Source organism: Vipera berus, assembly GCF_964194415.1.
Source record: "Vipera berus genome assembly, chromosome: 5".
Lineage (NCBI taxonomy): Eukaryota > Metazoa > Chordata > Lepidosauria > Squamata > Viperidae > Vipera > Vipera berus.
In genome coordinates this window covers 90,038,897-90,060,240 of record NC_138207.1, presented here as the reverse complement: position 1 = coordinate 90,060,240, position 21,344 = coordinate 90,038,897, and the positions used below count along the sequence as shown (strand labels likewise).

At 39.3% G+C, this 21,344-nt stretch overlaps 1 protein-coding gene across 8 annotated transcripts in view; it reads right to left on the bottom strand.

The window, feature by feature from the left end:
* Window positions 1-2,209: 2,209 nt before the first annotated feature.
* WNT8B (Wnt family member 8B) overlaps window positions 2,210-21,344 on the bottom strand; it is a 54,367-nt gene continuing 35,232 nt past the window's right edge. For 7 of the 8 annotated variants that reach the window (XM_081329694.1, XM_081329690.1, XM_081329691.1 and 4 more), the window contains 5 exons: window positions 18,138-18,171; window positions 16,966-17,104; window positions 14,768-14,893; window positions 13,274-13,416; window positions 2,210-9,188 (listed from right to left, as the gene is read on the bottom strand). In XM_081329694.1, the coding sequence (XP_081185820.1) occupies window positions 8,628-9,188; window positions 13,274-13,416; window positions 14,768-14,893; window positions 16,966-17,104; window positions 18,138-18,171 (1,003 nt within the window). In that variant the 3' untranslated portion in view covers window positions 2,210-8,627. The remainder of the gene's footprint in view (window positions 9,189-13,273; window positions 13,417-14,767; window positions 14,894-16,965; window positions 17,105-18,137; window positions 18,172-21,344) is intronic. The other variant, XM_081329697.1, reaches the window with a different exon arrangement.

Below are 21,344 nucleotides of genomic sequence, written 5' to 3'. Positions count from 1 at the left end.
ACCAGAGGTTTAGGCTTCCAAGCTTTTGGACACTCTGCTAGAGAGAAGTTCCCACGAGGATGGGCTCCAGCACGAGTCCAAAAGCTTGGAAGATTTAACGTCTGGTCCTAGTGACCGACCCAGATTGGATCCTGTAACATTATCCTGGGATGCATATACTTGTTTTCATTTGTGAGTTTTATTATTATTAATCAATCATAATCAGTCCATTAGCATCCTGTAACTGTTCTATTATTTTGAGTTCTGGGATATTATAAGAACATCTTTTTGTTGTTGTTGTTCATATTCTCCCTACAGTTGTCTTTTCTCAGTGTTCCCTTACTCTCACTTTCATTGTCTCCCTTTGCAACCAGTTAGTCAGAAATTTTTTTGAAGTCAAATACCCAGAACAAGACAAAGCAGAATCTGATCAATGCAGAGTGGAGTGGAGTTGAGTTATTATTTCCCTGACTTGGGGGGAAAATATCTTGGTGCAACATAAAGTTATATCTGCCTTTTTTGCAGTGTTTGTCCAGATTTTTTAAGCTTAGATCTGGCAGCCTTATCATGTGCTCGATTTCTATGTGATTAGCTTGTCAAGATCAACATCAATACTGTTCTAAAATGGATCGTATGCTCTCATATGAAGGAGGCCTCTTGGTCTGAGAAATTTTAGGTCTGAGAAGCAGAAAGGTGGAGCATGAATGAATATTATCAATTGAAGTATGGTCACATTCTCAGAAATCTCTGATGCCAGCTATGGCCACATGAATTTGTCCACTAGGCTTTAGATTGAGGGCTGAAAGTATTGACCTCGCTCTTATTTCACATCATGACAATCTTGTATTATAGGATTTTAACACTTTGAAAATAATTTAGAAGCATTTCAGTTCCTCCTTGAATAACAGTACTCCTCGGCTACCCATTAAAGCAGTCGGTCAGTTTTCTTTCAGGCCTGAAGAAATCTGCCACTGATGTTAAGCCTTGACTGATTACATTTAATGCAATTCTTAAAGCAGCCACACCTCCACACTATTATCTCAGATCAGTGCAGAAGCCTGAAAATCAACAAACTGTTTTAAGGAATAGCTGAGATGTGCTGTACTCACAAGGTCCAATGAATTTCCTCCGAGTAATTTTCACAGCATGCTGACTCAAATGTCAGCCATGCCAGGAGAAGCAGTTGGTTGTCCCTCATTTTCGAGAGGTTAGAGAGACCAAACTCTGGAAGCCTTTTTCCATCATTGGGCCAGTATTCTGAAAAAAGGCTTCCATGGGAAACCCTCATGGAAGTTGCCCTCCAGTTGCCTGAACCACAAGATGGGTGGTAAACAAATTACATAAATTGTATTGATAAATAAAATTATAACAAGCTTGATAAATAGATAAAAAATAAACTTATTCACATTCTGAAACGTGCAGAAAGCAGAATTTTCCCAGAAGGCATTTGAATCGTAGTACCAAGGTGCAGTCTGAGATGTTGGTTTCTGTATTTTTGATTGCAAGTATTCATTTGTTTGTTATTTTTCCATATATTATGAGGCACTAAATGTCTGCTTATAATTGCAACAGAATATAAATGTGAGAAATAAATGAATATTAAACTCTACAATAGTAATGGGAACTTTACCTTGTCATTTATCAAAAGACAAAGTCCATCAAGGTTGAGCCTTACAGGTTAAAGAAGGGCCAAGCTATTCCAGATCTAAACAATAAGGAAAAATTAGGCCTTTCCCACTAGGCTTAATAGTATCTTCATAGCATCATCCAGCCATCATTAAAGTGATATGAAGCCTGTCCTTTTAGCACAACAGTGCTTGGATGACTGTAGAACAGGGGTGTCAAACTGCCGGATGTATCATAGCAAAACCGCACCCATCCCATTGTTGGCAATGGAAAAAAAGCCACGATACACTGCAACACGTCACATGACGTTGCAAGTTTGACACCCCTGCTGTAGAAGATGTTCTGTACAATTTTCTAATGCAGAAATGTAGCAGAAAGTTGAAGAAAAAGACATGAGTCCAAAATGATTGTGGTCAAATGAGTATCTTGAAATTCAAATTTCCTTCCTGTAGTAAAATATATCAACCAGTGGGATGACTTCTCTCACAAAGTGATCTGTTCCCTTTCAATGACTAGAATGTTTCCTGGGGTCCCTTCCATCTCTATGAATCATGATTTGTCATTTGGTTTTATTTAATAACAAGTACATTTTCTGCTTCTTTATGGCAATTCTATGCCAGTAAAATATGATTTTAATATAATTATGGTAGAGTTTTGGGTTAAAACTGATGCAAGAGATAAAAAAGGATACACAATAGAGGAAGCAAAGTCAAATGTCTTAAGACAACAGTCAACAATCATAGCTTTAAAGAATGAACATGGTTATACAATTCATCAACCTGATTTAACAACAAAAAAATGGAGGAATCAAATATAAATTCAAATACAGTAATCCAAGAAGAAATGGGTGAACAAATCAAGTACTTCAAAGAATTTCCCAAGATAAAATCAGGGAGATATCTAAATCAACTCAGGTTCATTTCTTCCAATAAATATAAATTCAAACAATACCTGGAATATACTGAAAATATAGAAGATGGACAAAAATATTTTAAGGCAACAGGTTGGAAGTATCTGAGACTTAAGTTCTGAGACATGTTCGAATATAATATTTTCAAGGTGCACAGATACATTTCCTAGACTGCAAAACTAACAACTGCAATAACATTTATAAAAGACAGGAAAAACTCTACAAAGTTCAGAAATTCACCATTTTAAATGCAACCATTGGCTTTTCCTAGGATAGAGATTTTGAAAATTTTAACCGTAAACTGAAAAATATTTGTAATAGCCTCTGTGCATACCACAGAAATTGAAGTTCCAGTTCTCAGGCTCTATTTGCTTTTTTTTTTAATGTTGCATTGTTTGGAGAAGAAATCTTCCAGATTGCCTGCTGCTTGAAGATTCAACCTCTTAATCACACTCTGCCTTTATTCAAAGACAAATACACAATGGAAAATATGTATTGCTTTCACTAGATTCTTGGGCAGCCATTTTTAATGAGCAGATGACAATATCTATCACATTCTTTTTTCTGTTTTTTTTCCTTTTTGTGCTAAATTTCCTTTATTAAACTTACAGAAGAAAAGAAGAGTACAAATATCAGTAACAATACATTAAAACTGCTACAAAATAGCATCCACTAATATCATGAATTGAGAGGTAGAAAGGATATAATATACTAGAAAGAGGGGAGAAAAAGGCAGCTTACAAATATGTAACATTAACCCAAGAAAAATCCAGACCAATGTGCTTGGATATACTGTATCAAAAACAACAACAACAACAACAACAATCAGTTCAAATTGTCAAAGAACATCTCACAATGATCTGGTTTTGTAAATCAGGTTGGGTGTACACAGGCCAAGGTGACAGCTGTGAGGATATAGTCATATCTATTTTTGTGTCTGTCACACGTGCAAACACACATTAAAAAACAAGAATTTGATTGGGCTGTCACCGTTGCCATCTCTGACTTATTTTACCACATCCTGGGAGTACCCATGAAATCAGGGAGATGTATCCTTCCAATGTTGTATAATAACTTCATAGTTACTCTGTCTGCATGAAGTATGTCTGACACTTGATACATACCACTAGTTAAATGATCTTGAAACCAAGCAAAACAGAGTAACAATGCCCCCTGCTCAGGTACCATAAGAAATGGGGTTCTTACTTTTAATTTACTTATCCAGGAATATACTGGCAGCCTATACCACCGTAAACGCTGACCTTTGGCTGAATTTCAGGACATTTTTATGACTATCAAACCTTGGCAGGCCACATAGAAATAAACATGGAGATTTATCTTGTGACATTATTCATTTCTCTGTGTAGAAGGGGAGGTCTCCCCGGAATTCTGCCCCCTTTCTCTCTTAAGAAAACAAATATGAAGCACAAAGTAGGACGAATTTATCGGCCACCTGTGCCTGCCCGCCCCCCTGTCAAGGAGAATGTGGAGGCAAGGCTGGACTATAGTGAAGTTTCTAGCCTGAATTAGTCCCATGGACCAATACTTCCAATTCTTCATCCTTCCTGATCTATTCTAAGAATGACTTCCCTTTCTACAAGCCCTGGCCTTTGTGGCTATAGCAGGACCATTCAGACAAAATAGTCTTGACTATAGTGTGTTCAGGAGAGCTGTGAGTTTTGCAGAAGTAAGAAAAATAAGAAGGTGCAATCAGAAGAGGACATGAAGATGCTTTCTTTGGACATGGAATGCTGACCAGTTTTAAAAGAGAAAATGAAAAATCATTATTCCCAGAAGATCAAGAGAGGACTTGTGGTCTTCTTCAACCATATTTTATTTCTCGTTAAAGTTTCTTCCAGTGAATTTTAAGATTAAAAAAGGATTTGAACTTGGTTTATTTCAGGCATGTTCTGCACTTTACCATCTACTCTATTTTTTAAGGGCTATGGAAATAATATAATGAATCTTTCATCTCAGGCTCAAAATTGGAACTGTACTATACAAACTACTTGCAGATATATTTGTTGTGTTCTTGTTTAGCAGTCTTCAGAAGCTCCCCATTTCCCTCAATCAGAGCATAACCTCTGTTGTTCTTCAATACTCAAGAGTGTGCCTGGCTGAGGAATTCTGGGAGTTGAAGTCCACAAGTCATAAAAGGGCCAAGTTTGAAGACCCCTGCTCAAGAGCCTTTCCCTTAAAACAGCCTTTCCTGCCTTCTATCCTTGAGATGGGCTGAAGAGGAGAGTCAATGGGCCATCAAGCAAAGCCTTTCTACTGCTCCTTATTTTCAGCCATTCAACAAGCATAGCAGAGAGAGGGGAGACAAAGGTGATTTCCTCTCCTTTGCTGACAAAGCAGATGGATTTGACAATCCCTCAACTGTCACTCAAATAGTCCTCAGGCCAAGGTTGTATAGATAGAGGACCCAAGACTGGTCAAGTTATGTTGTGCTTGAGACAGAAATCTCTCTTCCTTTCTGGCATGACACAGCCATTGGCAACTTATTTGGCTCCTCTTGATTCAGTTTTACAGTCTCAATTCCTCAGTCTCCCAACTCCTCATTTTCTTTCCCTGCCACCCTTTTTAAACAGACTTGAATGAGGAATACAGAAGTACAGGCATCTGCAGCATATACTTACGTAAGATAAAGAACAAATCCTAATATATTCCTTTTATGTTCCTCTGTGCTCCTCCCACTGGAGGCCTTTCATGCTCCAGAGGTGGAAGGCTGAACATGGCAAATTTATCAGGCACCTTAATGTTTAGAAAAGAAGCAACACTTAACTTTCAATTTATTTACTGGTTAAGTCCTAAGCTCTTTATTAGAACAGGATTAAAAACTGCTGTGCCTAATTTTCTTGGGAAAATTAACAAGAAAAATTGAAAAAGATAGTGCTCTAGATATTCACTGTCTGAACCTACAGAAAATTCCCAATGTATCACCACAAATTTGGATAACTGATACACAGTACAGGTGGAGTGTAAAGATCTTTCATCCACGGTTATAGTTATTTTATGAGTCCAACAAAGAAAATACAACTCACAAGAGCAAATAATAATGTATTTCCCTACAATTAACTGTGCAATAAAACTTCAAAGTGCTTAGTTTTTCATATCTTAATTTTCTGTGCCATGGAAGGGGGAGGATTCTGGAAGTGATTAAGAAAGAAGTTTTCATGGTGAGTATTTCATTCTGAAACAATGGGATTGGACATAGAATATCAATCTAGATGTCCAGTTTTCCAATAAAAGGTCTGATGTAAAATCGGGGTTCAACATAGAGAGTAAGACCCCATGCTGCTTGCAAGCCAGTGTAGATGCCAGTAATGTTCCAACACAGCACTTAAATGAAATAGGTACCTACATGGTTCAACTCAAATATGGCCAGTGATAATTCACATCTTTTAAATCAACAACACACTATTGTTTACAATACTTGCTCTCAGATGCATGACTGCAAAGTGTATTTTTAATATATGTATTTACAGCGTAATGCTAGGAACATTGTTCCTATGAAGAAGGCAAGAATTAGCTGAGAATTCTCAGAAAAATCCAAGCAAATCACTAGCTCATGTTCAAGGTATCCTGAAGAAGCATGAGAGAGTGAGTCATGGGATCTCTAAATCAGAATATTTGAGACAGCAGCTGATTAAGAAGGTCAAATGCCACCTTGACATTTTCCAGCTAGAATCTCTAAAACCCTTATTTACACTGCACTGCACTGTTGATGATCAAAGAGAAGCCCCCCAAAGCCTAGAATCTCTGCCAGGAAGGAAGGATTTTTTCAAGTAAAATTCTTTGAATTCTTATCATAGGAATATACACCAAATATTAGCTAAAAATTGAAAATTGCATCATTTTGCCATTTATTTGGGTGGAATTCTGTTCAGCCAATCTCCCCTCTATTAATTTGTCTGTTTGGCAAATGTCCTGTTAGTTTTTCCTCATTCTGTTCTTTCCTCATTTTCCAGTGACCTGAAACAAAAGCACTTTAAGTGAAACTTCTGGTAGTCCTAACACAGTCTCGTAATGTAGTAGTATCTTCCTCCTACTGTGACATTGTCTGGGGCAGCCCTCGTCACACGAGTTTGTTGTGTCTTTTTGCAAGTGGATCAGAATCAATAATCTGCATCTGCTAATAATTAGCAACATGGGGGGCATCATTGCCCTGCATGTTGATGAATGTATTTTCATATTCCAAGCTCAGACTCTTTCATACAGGTGTACAAAAGGGGCAGGGTTTGGATCATGCTACTGCAGCTGCCTTCTTGCAGATGTTAACCCCACCCATCCTCCACCACAGATGCTACTGGTTGTAATCAAAAGTCAGAGGATCAAATATAGTTACTGCTTCTGTGAAAGCAACTTCTATCTTTCACTGACAGATGATACTTTCACACAATCTGGTTCTTGAATACTGAGCTGACACAAAATTTGAAAGATAAAGTGATCATATGGGCTGGATTCATTGAAGCTAACCCATGAAACAATTTCAAGATGATTCTGGCCAATTTAGCAGCTGTGTGAATCATCTGCTATATCTTTATTAAATCTGGTAAAGTATGTTATGTGAACTCAACCAAATGGAATCTGAGTATAGTTTTTGCTCCTCTCATAAATATTCTCTGTAAAGAGAAGGGAGGGAGAGAGGTTCAAAGACCTGGGAGGATTACAAATAGAAGGCATGGTTGTCTGTCTTCTTAAGTTCAATAACTACTGGAACTATCAGATGAGCAACAAATGTGTAACAAATTTCAACCCATCGCATGGAAAGGTTCTGAATAGGTTTTGTCTGAAATTAGGACACAGTATGTCCCATCACAAATATTTTTTCTTCTAAAAATATGACAAATTTTCCTTAAAATTATATTCCATTTTGATAGCCTTTTCCTTTTCTTTCCCTCCTAACATAGGCTAGCGTATTATTTATAAATAGGATAATTTCATAATTCGGCAACACTTTCTCTTCTAAGGAGCCTCTTACCCCAGTCAGGTATCCCAAATAAAAAATATTTAATTCACTCTAAAGCTCTAATTTGCTCACTCAATAATAAGGGTAAGATGCCAAAACAAAGCTCTATGCAAGAAGGGAAACTATTTTAAAGTATCAGATTTGGATTTCCAAATCTGAGAATATTTCTGACTGTAAGCATGACATGACATTCCAGTCCGGTAGGAAGCATCAAAACAGACTGTCCTTGGGAGGTTAAACAAGTATACATGGCTGGATTCCCTTTCTGTAAACAATGGTTGTAGTTGGGAGTAACTACTTTGTATGTTGGCCTTTTCAAACTTGGTCAACAAATCTGCAACAGATGGAAATTTGATATTTTAGTTAACACAGAAAGCGTTTGAAAATATATTACTCTAGGGTTTTTTTTATTCTTTTCAGTCATTGTCCAATTGTTGGAGACTTTCATGGCAAGAGTTTTCAGAAGTAGTTTGCTCCTTCCTAGGGTTAAGAGAAAAAAAATTCACCTGAGATCATCCAACTGTTGACTCAGACAAGACTAGAACTCATGGCCTCCTGGTTTCTAGCATGATGTCTTCACCACTATACCAAACTGGCTCTCTAGTTTACCCAGCTGTCAACAGAACAGCTCAAGAACCCCTGCCAATAATTCAAAATACCCTACTTTCATTCTTTGATATGGTGATTTTAAAAAAATTGAGCTGATTCAGACAGTTTTCAGGAGTGTATTTTCAGACAAGGTGGGTTGGTTGTTTTTATTTTTGTTCAGGCAGTTGGCATATTTTGATCAGGGAATGGCAAATGCATGTGGACTTCATTTGATACTTGCCTTCAAGCTGCAAAAGAGTCTGCAAGGAGATGAATATCTAAATCCCCTCCCAACAGAATCAGAGGCAAAATCCTTTCAGCTTCTCACTTTGGCTTTGAAGCCAAACTCATTCCATAACAGTCTATCACCTTGGAGCTACGTTCATCTTTTCTGGAACTTCTGCAAACTTCTTCCAGTGGGTTCTCCAAAGTGGGGTTAAAGATTAGATAGGCGAAGGCTTCCTTTTCATAGATAGATCTAAATATGGAAAACAAAGTAGAAGGGAATAAAATATGAGATGTTGTAAAAGAGCAAAGGATGCTGAGTCAGCACTAAGGCTGCTTCCTCCTGAGCTTCCGTGGGGGCACATTGCCCCCATGCTGCTCTCCCTTCTCCTTGCGTACACAGTGATACTTGGTGACACGTTTGCGGCACTGCTCACAACGAACTGCACAACACCAGTGGAATTTGCAGTTGCAGCTCGACACCATTTCTGCTCGCTGTTCCTCCACAGCCAACCCACAGTCTCCACATAGGCGCTGGCAGCTCCGTTTCTCCCACTTACTCAGGGCCTTGCCTCTCTTCAGACACTCCCGGCCTTCCGTGCCCAAGAGGCCCAAAGTCTTGTTCTCCAAGCAGTAGTCAGGAGAGTCTTCCAAGTGGACAAGCTCCTTTTTGGAGATTGAGCTGAAGGTTTCCACTATGGCGCCTCGACTTGCAGCACTGTTGGCAACCCCTTTCAGTATGTCTACTTTCAATCCTTTGTGGTATTTCTCCTTCAAGTATGTCCCCACTTCTCGAAACTCAGGGAGTTGCAGCCAGCAGGTCTGGGTGGTGCAGCTGCCTGAAACCCCATGGCACTTGCAAGTTCTCTTCATAGTCCCTTTCACTGCCTAGAGATTAAGGCAACAACAGAGTAGAGGTCAAGCAACAAAACTAAGGAACAAGAATGTCTTATTTCAGTTCAACATAGAAAATTAATTAAGATTTTGCCTAAAATCTGTTTTAACATTTGGCTACAAGAAAATGCTTTGGCTTTCCTTCGAGAAAGATATTTCAGGATTTTGTACAATGTTACCAGAAAATTACTTTCTTTCTCCAGATTAAAATAATGTGCCAACGCTGTGAGAATAGATGTTCCCACTCTGACAACTGAGGGAAATTGCCACCATTTTTCTCTGCTTTCAGCTTGCTTTTTCTTCTGTTTAGGAATTAGATGCAGAAGGGGGGACGGGATGAATACTTGAGCTCATAATAATATTGCAGCTGTGTGGGAACTCAAGGACACAAACTTTACCAACCTCTGGGAAGTCGGGGAGGGGGGAGGGGAAGGGAGGGAGGTGTTGGGGAGGGTTGGGGAGAGGGGAGGGGGTGGGGAGGGGTTTTGTTTTGTTAAAAAATGTATTGTAAAACTTTTCAATAAAAAAAAGGAAAAAAAATAAAGGACACAAACTGATAACGTTTTGGCAGGCTGAGGAACTGGACAGGGAGCCCCCCCTTCAGGCTAATTAGAGAATGTGATTTATGAGAGTGGGATTTGCAAGTTGCTACTTTGTATCTGGGGGAAGGGAATTTAGTTTTGGGTTCAACTATGTGGTGCCGATACTTTGTTTCCTGAATAAAATGTTTAAGGAAGAATTTTGCCTTGAAGTTCTTTTGATGGGTTTCATCTGTTAAACTGCCGGCCCACGGGCCAGACGGATCACGTGGAAGCCATGCCCACCCCATTGCCAGCAATGGCAAAACTGTCCTGATACGTTGCACGATGTCACATGACATCGTGAGTTTGACATATCTGATCTATCAGAAACATGACATTATGAAGGACTGAATGCAGTGATTAGTTTTCAAAGCTATTATTTGGATTCACCAAGTATTTATTCCTTCCTATCATGTTAACTCCAGAAAAGAAATCAGTTTGATGGTAGGAAGTGATAGTCATGCTCGTTATTGCAAATGGTATTTTACTATATGCATAAAAATACTGTAATAATGATAAATTGCTCAGACTCTTTGGTTTTCCCCTGTTTTGTAGCTGATTGATGGTATACAGTTTGAAAACTGCATGATGAATGGAGCATAAATCATGGCAGAAAAATGGGGACCAGGCTCATACTGAGTTTGCCTGGCCCTACTGTAAATAACAAATAAAAGCTTGAGCTCTAGAAGTGGTCCATTAGCCACATCAAATAGTTTGTTTCTCAAGTCTTCTTCCCTTCTGAATGGAGCTTCAGTCCTTCCATGCTACAGGCTCCCAGATCATCTACAAGCTATGTTACTAGGAAGTAGGTTTTGTTGGACAATTCTATGTTTCATTTTATTTCTTTAAAATAGTCATTTTCTGAATGTCTATTTTATATTCTCTATATTGAAGCCCTTTTCTTGCACATTTGAAGATATTTCAATCATTAATAGTTGAGCACCTGAACATACCAGTGAGGGTGTTGGTGCTGAGTGGAGTAGTGAGAAACAAGAGGTCAAGGGGGGACCAAGCACTGTTTCACATGGAAAAAGCACCTGCCACTTCTTTCTCCTGCATGCTTCCCAAAGCTAACACTGGTTAGCCGGGCAACAGCTCATCCCAGGTACCAGGTAAAGGGCTCTGAGAATGGCATAGTGTGGACAAGGATGACACCACATCACATCATCACTTATAGGATCCCTGAGATCAATGCATGCAAGGGGGCAAGCTGCTCTGAAGAACACTGTGCATTGTAAACAAAATAATATAAGAGGGTCAAGCTGCAGGTTGGAAGGAAGAACCATTTCATGATAATGACAGGATAAGCCCTGTGTCAAAGAAAGAGAGAAAAGTAGACCACAACCTGCTGCTTAGTAAGCTAGAAAAAGGTGGGATAGACAACATCACCACCAGATGGATTTGTAGCTGGCTGACAAACTGTACTCATCAAGTAGTCCACATGGAGAGAAGTCAGCAGTGGGGCACCACAAGGCTCTGTCTTAGGCCCAGTACTCTTCAACTTCTTCATCAATGACTTAGATGAGGGAATAGAAGGGGATTACACTAAACTGGCAGGAATAGCCAACACCCAGAAGACAAGCTCAGAATCCAAAAAGATCTTGACAGACTTGAATAATAGTCCCTATCCAACAAAATCAATTTGAATGTGAAGAAAAGCAAAGTTTTACATTTAGGCAGAAAAAATCAAAGTTATAAGTACAGGTTAGACGAGAGCTGGCTCAAAAACAGTGACTGTGAGAGGGACCTTGGAGCCCTAGTGGATGATCTTTTGAATATGAGCCAGCAATGTGCAGCAGCAGCCAAAAAGCTAATACAATCCTGGGTTGTATAAACAGAGGCATAGAATCAAAATCACATGAAGTATTTAGTACCGCTTTATAAAGCCCTAGTAAGACCACACCTGGAATACTGCAACCAATTTTGGTCACCATACTACAAAAAAGATATTGAGACTTTGGAAAAAGTTCAGAGAAGAGCAACTAAAATTATCAAAGGCCTGAAGACTAAAACATATGAAGAACGTCTGCAGGACTTGGGTTTGGCTAGTCTAAAGAAAAGAGGAAACAGGGGTGACATAATAGCAGTATTCTAGTATTTGAGGGGCTGCCACAAAGAAGAGAGTGTTAAACTATTCTCCAAAGCATCAGAGGGCAGGAAAGAAACAAAGGTTGGAAACTGACCAAAGAGAGAAGCAACCTGGAATTAAGGAGAAAGTTCCTAACAATTAACCAGTGGAAGAGCTTGCCTTCAGAAATTGTGGGCACTCTATCACTGGAGGTTTTTAAGAAGAGACTGGACAGTCACTTGTATGAAATGGTATAGGTTCTCCTGGACTAGAAGACCTCCAAGGTCCCTTCAGCTCTATTCTATTCTAAGTAGGAAGTTGTAGGGAAGAGAAAGAGAAATGAGTCCTCTTGTACAATATATTTGAGAAATCTGGTTCAAGCTCCAAGCATTGCAATAGTTCAGACATTGACTTTTCTGCTGTGTGACCCCAAACTTCATAAGAAAAAGTTTTCTCACTCTTGCATTAGGATGAGTAACTCCCCTTTCATGACTGTCAGAGCTAGAAATCATACTTCAATCAGCGTAATCAAAGAATTTCCAAAGCCAAGAGCCAGCTTGCCCAAATCTACAACCTAACATTATTGACAGGTATATTGCCTTTCTGCATGGATATTCAGAATAACATTGGAATTATCAGCTTTACAAAGTAGACCAGACAGGAAACATGAACAGATAAGCTAAAATTATTTTATTGTAAAACTATGTTTAGAGGGACGCGGTGGCTCAGTGGGTTAGGACGCTGAGCTTGTCAATCAGAAGGTCAGCAGTTTGGCGGGTCGAATCCCGAGTGCCGTGTAGCAGAGTGAGTGCCTGTTACTCGTCCCAGCTTCTGCCAACCTAGCAGTTCGAAAGCACGTAAAAATGCAAGTAGAAAAATAGGAACCACTACGGTGGGAAGGTAACAGCGTTCCGTGTGCCTTTGGCGTCCAGTCATGCCGACCACATGACCACGGAGATGTCCTCGGACAAGCGCTGGCTCTTCGGCTTTGAAACGGAGATGAGCACCGGCCCCTAGAGTCGGAAATGACTAGCACACATGTGCGGGGGAACCTTTACCTTTTACCTAAAACTATATTAACAGAATCTTGCAAGTTTGAAAGTACAATTCTGCTATTGTTATCTTTATAGAACGATAACTTAGGGGAGGGTCTGTTCTGAGCTCCTTGTTTCCCTACTCTGCAGCTGCAGGCTGTGCTCTCTCTTACAGTACTTGATTGTTCAGATCATTCCCACATACAGGAGCACCTCCACCTTTTTTAGCTTTTTCTTCAATTCTAGTAACTGAAATTCCCCGATAACACAGAACTGATGGTTATTTCAGCTGCCAAATGCTTCATTAAAAATTTACCCATAGCAGACTTCTGAAGACTCTGACTCTCCCTTGCTTTTTCTGACTTTTCTCCTTGCAGTATATGGGAATGAGATTACCTTTCGGCCAGCTTCATTGTTATGCAGATTCATTGCTGCTCTGGCATCCTGCCCTGTTTCAAGGGCATCCACAAACTGCTTGGAAATGGCTTCCCCAAAGCCCACATTGTCACTGCAGCCTCCCCACAGCCATCCTTGGCCTCCTGCAGAGACAAATGTGTCACCCAACTGTTAGATGGGATACATCAGTGGGTGTGGTAAGAACAGCATCAGATCTGGCTGAAGCCCAGAGTTCAAGGCAAGGGATTCAGAATACATGTTCATTCTTCTGGACCCAAATCCCCTACATTCCAAGTTTTGGCTTATCCTGAATCGCTGTTCTGCTAAGAGTACCAAGTCACATGTAAGAAAAACAGGCTATGTCTTCATCCTCCATTTACACAAAATGTCACAGTAGGGAGGGGAATTGTCCTGGAAAAGAGGCCTCCCCTTTTTTCCCCAAAGTGTGGGATATTATTTTTAGTTATTTAGTTAGTTCAGCATTCCAGTTTGCTTCCTTTTTCTTCTTACTTAGATGTCTGATCTAAACAACTAAAAAATGCAATGCAATGCTGAAATTATGCTTTCTTGATACAGAAGATTTTAATTTTAAGGGATGAATCCATGAAACAGTTCTACTAACTTATTTTAGCCAGCAAAGAATCTTATTGTAACCAGACTAACAATAATATTCCAGAGATTGTAAAAATTTCCATGGAATCATCAGGTCTTTAATTCCTGCACCTTTTTGAAACTATTTCTTTTTATTTTTCTTCTCATTTCTCATCAAGGAGAAGCACTATTAACAGTGTGTCCTTTTACCTTTTCCTTTCTCACTGTCTACCAAATGTCAAATTTGACTATTTATACCTCCTTGCTCATTTTTCATTTCCCAATGTCTGAAATTTTACCTGAGAAATTTAAGTCTGCATGAAAACTAAGAAAGGTAGCTCCGAAACCTTCACACTACTTTCAGTGAAATTTGGCCCATTTGTTCTCTTCCTCCTCCTCTGCATATTTCAACTCATTTTGTGAGAAAATAAAAGGATGCTACCATTTATGCTTTTTCCATGCCAATCAATAGGAAAATCAGTTTTAAGAACATCTCTTGATCTGAGCAACCATCTGATAACTTTATTGCCCTACATTGGGAAATACCTTGTGTAATCAAGCCGATAGATAGCAGAAGAAAGCTTCAACTTTAGTGCATAAAAAAAAGAATTATGATTACTGGGCATTAGCCCAGAAAGGGGAGGGGGGATACTTGGATAAGATACCTGCATAGCTATATAAATATCACCTGCTTTCTGATTCCTGATCTCAGAAAAGCTATAAATAGAACTATGCAAATAGGAGACATTTTGCCCGCACATATTCTTTTAAAGGCTTTTGAGTGTGTTTAAAATACATCACTGTTCTCTTTCTCTATTTTTAGAATGAAGTTTAGTATAGCAAGAGGCCAGTGGAGAAAGGCCCTTCATAGAGGGGGAATGTGCTATTGAGGTTACTTCTTACCAAACTGTCCATTGCGAGAATCATCACATCCACAATTGTCAAAGTCCCCAAGGCTGCAATTTCGTGTCAATGTGTACATGACCCCAGCTGAGCTGATTGCATGGACAAAAGCTGTTTCTCGGTTAGCTGTGAAATAATTACACAACAACTTAGCCAAAGAAACTGCAGCTTAGGAGAAAACAGTAGAATGTATGAATGTTTTTAGCCTGGTAAATCTATAAGATGCTTTTGTTTTCAATTGAAAGTCCACTCCAGGATTCTTTTGACAGAGAGGAAAGTGATTTTCAGTGAAATATATTGTTAAATATATAAAACTGTAATTGGTTTTTCCAGTTTGTTAAAAGAAAAAGGAGATATCAGCAGCTTTAGGCCAGAAGACAACAGGTGAAAAAAGTGCTGGCCGGCTCCTTCCCCGACAAATGGCAGTAGCTTATGGAGAGCTGATAAGAGTGGGCAAGAAAGTTCTCAACAGGCCTTACCCTCTGGAGTAGTAGAACTATGCAGAACATAACCGATGCTTATTAGGTTCTGTAATTCTGTAATTATAGTGCTTCCTTCAGTCCAGTGCTTGTTCAGTCCAATTCCAACTTTTAATAGAATTGTTACAGAATAACAAAATTGGAAGGTTCCTTGGAGGTCTTCTAGTCCAATCCCCTGCTCAAGTAGGAGATCTTATACCAGGGATCCCCAACCCCCAGTCTGTGGATGGCACCGGGCCACAGCATGCCAGCAACCAGTCCGCACAAACAAGCAAAGCCCCATCCGTAAGATGCAGGCAGCACACAAAACCATACATCCTCCGGTCCATGGAAAAACCTCTCTCCACGGATCCAATCCCTGGTGCCCAAAAGGTTGGGGACCTCTGCCTTATACCATTTCAGATAAATGGCTTTCCAATCTCTTCTTAAAAACCTCCAGTATTTACCCATGTAATAGGGCTGTAGTATTATTATTTATCCTTCTATTCTTTACTCCCCACCTAGTATTATGATGATGACTATAATTGTTCTGTTGCTTTGCATATACACTGAGACACAGAGACAAATTCCTTGTGTCTAAGCACCTTTGACCAAATATTCAGTTCAATTCAAGTGATGGAGTACCCACAACTTCTGAAGGCAAGCCGTTGCACTTAATTGTCCTCACTGTCAGGAAAGTTCTCCTTATCTCTAGGTTGGTTCTCTCCTTGATTAGTTTCCATCCATTGCTTCTTGTCTGCCTTCATGTGCTTTGGAAAATAAGTTGACACCCCCTCCTCTCTGTGGCAGCCTTTCAAATATTGGAACACTGCTATCATGTCATACCTAGTGTTTCTTTTCACTAGACTAGACAGACTCAATTCCTGCAACCGTTCTTCATGTTTTAGCCTCCAGCCCTTCTTGCTCTTTTCTGTACTCTTTCTAGAGCCTCATCTAGGTGAGCAAAACTGGATGCAGTATTCCAAGTGTGGTCTTACCAAGGCATTGTAAAGTGGTACTAACAGTTCATGTTATCTTGATTCTGTCTCTCTGTTTATATAGCCTAGGATTACATTGGCTTTTTTTGGCAACTGCAGCACACTGTTGATTCATACTTCACTAGTTAAAAGAGATTTTAATACTGAGAAAGAATAAACATCTCTATCTGTATCATATAACAAATGACTATGTACGCTACTGTCCTCTTATCTGCTGAGTCTCCAAGCTCGACATGCTTCACTTACTTACAGTAAACTGTACTTGCCATTTTGAGGCCATGTCACCTGCTTGGGTAGGAGCTTTTGAAGTTCTTTGTAATCCCATTTTGATTTTTCTTTTATCCAGAATGGTTTGCTACAATCAGCAACCTCCATGTTTTCTCCTGTCCCCCAGACTGCTCATGAATACATTTGAAAAAACTAATCTCATTTCCTAAAGGATCTCACTCCAAGCTTTTCTCCAGTCTGAGGACTGTCCACTTATTTCTGCCTTAGTCTTCTTGTTTTTTAACTAGTAGACAAATTGGTTATGGCTATGGATGATAGCAATATCTTCTTGGGATAGGATTACCTGCAATTTAAAAGAAACACACACTTGCAGGACATTAGAATATCAGGCAACATCTTATTCCATAAGGAACTCTTATTTATCAGATTCCAGCTGAGAAATATAATATATATAGAAATACAATATAATTGGTACATAGCTAATGGAAGCAGTCCCCCCTATCATTTTTCTTACCACTGCGAAGGCCTCCATGGCTGGAGAGTTGCAAAGCTCTCTCAGGACAGTTCCAACGATCCCAAGCAAACTGGAACTTGCATTCCTCAATACCACTCTGTGCACCAGCTGCAACACTGCTGGAGTAGATGAGGTATGCCTGCAAGGGGAGGATGGTCAGAACAGACAAGGAGCTTTTAGGTAAATTGGTAAAATCATCAACATTCCTATTTTTCCAAAACAACTTTTAGGCAAAATGCAGGGAGTGTGACAAGGAGTTCCCATCTTCTCTAAGAAGATTAACAGTAATGAATTTTAAAAAATAACAATTAACTGACCAAAATGTATTCAAAAGATGTCAATTTTTAACCAAATATCTCATTGAAGAGCCAGAATTTTACAATATTAACAGTACAGTATTGGCTCTGAAGAATTTCCCAGCAAAACATGCTGCTAGGAAGATGCAACGAAGGAAAAATCAGGAACCTGAGGCTTTATGAAGCTAGAGATCTAAACTGGGGTACAGATACCAATCAAAGCATACTAGAACTGATATGAAAGAAGTAGGCTGCCAAATAAAAAACATTGATAGTCCATAGTAATTCAGCCAGTAAACATTACATAGTGGAGACACTGGGCTTCCACCAGCAACCTACAATATCTAGTGATTTTGAACAAATCCCATGTACATTGATCAAAATAATTTACACTGAATTATCTGGAGCACTAATTATTGTGGCAAGGTGTATATTTTGTACGAACAGTTTTACTATAAAGAATTTGAGGTCTCCTGCTTGATCAGGGAGTTGGACTAGAAGACCTCCAAGGTTCCTTCCGACTCTGCTATTCTATTATTATTCTCTTAAATTAACGCCATTAGTAGCCAGATTCTGGGATGTGTATAACATGTGTCAGTTGAGAGTCTCAGTATTACTGTTTACAAGCCAATTTTCCTGCTGCCATTAAAGAGTTAATGGCACAGACCTGTCCACAATTTAATTAAATAATCACACAGGTTCTCTTCTTTAGAGCAAGAATTTAAAAAGTAGAAAAAGTTTTCTTGTGTTTGCAAGTCAAGTTTAGCTTGCAAATATCCAGACCTTTATCAAATATGGGAAGGAGGAGAGAAAAAAAGGTCCAGATGATTTGTGCTTCTTGAAATTAGGAATGGAGATCAAAGGGAACGCACTTACCTTGGGACCAGTCATCAGGAAATTATTCACTGACCTGGAAAGGAGAAAAGGCTTCATCAATGGAGAGCAGCAAAGAGAATGTCTGGAATTCCACTGCACTGTCCCAGTTCATCCCCCTTTTTTACCACGCTTGGCAGAGATCTCCCTCCCGCACCTCATCACACATGACAATTGCATCCCATTAGCTAAGGCTTGTAGGGACTAATCTCCCTGTCCTGGTCTACAGCCTGATCAAATTTTGAGAAATAAATCTCTGAGTTTTTAAAATTTCATTTTATTTTTTGAAAGCAGGTCTGGATTTGCAATAATTGAATTACTCTCTCTCAGCTGAATCCACCTCACAGGCTTGTTGTTTATGAGGAAAATTGGAGGAGTGCTAGGTATGGTAATGCACAACACAGAAAAGTCACAGCTATTGAACTATTATTTGATTCAGTCTTTTTTAACAACAATAAAAAAGTGACCAGAAAATTAAGAAAAGCAGGATGAAAGGACCGATAGGCAAGTTGCGATTCGTAGACACATAGCTAAGGAACAATTCTTTACTTCAAATGTTTAAATCTCCAGGACCAAATAAATCACATGCATACAGAAAGAACAAGCTTGTACAATTGCATGAAGAATTTTTGTGCCTTCTAATAAAATTGTGTATTTCATTAAGTCCCAGAGCCCTTCCTGCAAAATTTGCAACCAGTCATTTGTCAGTCTATAAATTCTAACAAAATGACTAAAACAACATTACTATCACAAATGCCTATTATTATTATTACGTACTGGGACTATGTAGTAGAAATAAGATGCAACATAAAATATAGTCTGTTGTAAATATTAATAAATATCTGGAAAAGAAAACCACTCAATAGAATCAATTGATGTCACATAAAAAAAGCAACAACAACTTAACATTGCTAGCTCAGAAATCCTAGCTGGTATAGAAAAGTGTGGACCTACTTCAGGCTGTCCTTGTAGCAGACTAGCCTGGCCAGTGCTGTCCTTTGTATCTGTACAGAATACTCTGTGTGGCATAAGATGACCAGGACTGGTGACTCTTCCCCCTTGAACTCAAAAGTGCTTTGTGAAAGTCTTAATTAACAAAAGCTGGATGGGTAGAGGTCAATAATTACAAATTACATCAGTTGACAGCCACAATCCCTAGAGTGTAGCAGCTTTGAATTTAAGAGAAGTAAATGAATTTTATAGAAAACATCCTGATAATAAGAGTCATGCAACAGTGGGACTAGATCAGGGGGTCTTCAAACCTGGCCCTTTTATGACTTGTGGACTTCAACTCCCAGAATTCCTCAGCCAGTGTGTCTGGTTGAGGAATTCTGGGAGTTGAAGTCCACAAGTCATAAAAGGGCCAAGTTTGAAGACCCCTGGACCAGTGGTGTGATTCAGCCGGTTCGCACCACTTCGGAAGAACCGGTAGCTAATTTTTTGTTGCCCAGGCCCAGAATAGACTTCCAGAAGCAGCATCCACACAGAGAACCGGTTGTTCACATGATTGAATCCCACCCTGCCGTGGACTAGATACCTATGGGGTGGGGGCTTCTTTTCCCCAAATGTTTGTGTGAAGGGGAGAGATATCAGAGACCTGTAATTTTGATTCTTGCATTTAGCTTGAATCAGTGTTTCTCAGTCTTAACTACTTTAAGATGGATGGACTTCAATTCCCAGAATTCTTCAGCCAGCATTGTTTGCCCTGTCAGGCAAACAAAAGGCATAGTTGACCTAAGAGTAGTAGAGTTAAATTATTACATGCTGAGGTCATGGAGAAACATAAATTATGCACTGATAATATGTCATGGTTCATTATCAAACCTCTATCACAATGTTTATTGATATAGCCCAATAACTTTTAATTGCAGAAAGTTCCATATATTTTCTGTATTTACGAAAGTTTTAATTCTCCATGGAGAATTTTGTATGGAGAATTCCTTGATGTGTGAAATCTTTTAAAGATCTTGGAAAAATTGTTCCAGGAAAACATTCTATATTTATAAATGTAAATATTTTAAAATGTTGAACTCAGAGTAATACAGTATGTATATACAATAAATAGATGATCCTAACAGGCAAATAAAAAAATGTTACAAAGTACCACAAAAATGCAGAGAATTATCCTGGCATGGGAAGAATGAATGCTGGCTGGGGAAATTGGGAGTGGAAGTCCACACATCTTAAAGTTGCTGGGTTTGAGAAGCAGCAGTTTAGATCAGGGGTCTCCAAGCTTCAACTTTAGGACTTATGGACCTTAAGTCCCAGAATTCCCCAGCCAGCCATGATTTAGATGGTGCAAGAGGACAAATACTAATATATGGAGAGCTTGCTCAGGGAGTGAGTGTCCAGCAGCAATTACAGGTTGAAAATCATAAAAGGGGGGAGGGGGGAGAATGCATGTAGCGCTTCCACTATAGCACTGCCTGTTTTGCTTTTCCTCCCCCCCCCCCCAACTATTCTGCTGGTTTTTCATTGCTTCTACATCACCGTTGTGCCCACATGGAAAGTGGAGGGGTGGGGAATCTTCCTCTACCCAGTTCCTTTGCAGATCTACACTTGTTGCCTTAGGACAAGGGTCTTCAAACTTGGCCCTTTTATGACTTGTGGACTTCAACTCCCAGAATTCCTCAGCCAGCATGCTTCAATTCTGGGAGTTGAAGTCCACAAGTCATAAAAGGACCAAGTTTGAAGACCCCTGCCTTAGGAGGTAGCATGAACACAATGAAGCTGAGGAGAAGGAGAATTTTCTCTGGTTTACTTGGGGCATGGGGAGAAAGAAGAAGCAGAGTCCTGCTCTTTCCATCTGTGAGGGGGATTCCTGTACTCCTCTGTTGCAGAGGAGATTCTCAAGAACAGGTGGCAATTACCAAAAATAGGCATGGATTGTAAAGGGCAAGTTTTGCCAAGCTAATTTTATCTCATTTGAAAAAAATTATATATGTATTATATACTGTAATTGAACTATCCCACTACTTAAGTGGACACAAACTAGATCAAAAATTGTATCCCAAGAGTGCTATCAGTTCACTGAAGAAATATCACAATGACATTCCTACGTCCTTTACTGTTCAATATTTTCATTAGTGTTTTAAATGAAAAAGCTGGAAGCAATGCTTATGGAAGTGCAATTATAAAAAATTGGTGGCCCCATAACACCCTAGGAGATAGGTTTAAAATTAAATACAATCTTGATTGGTTGGGAAAAGA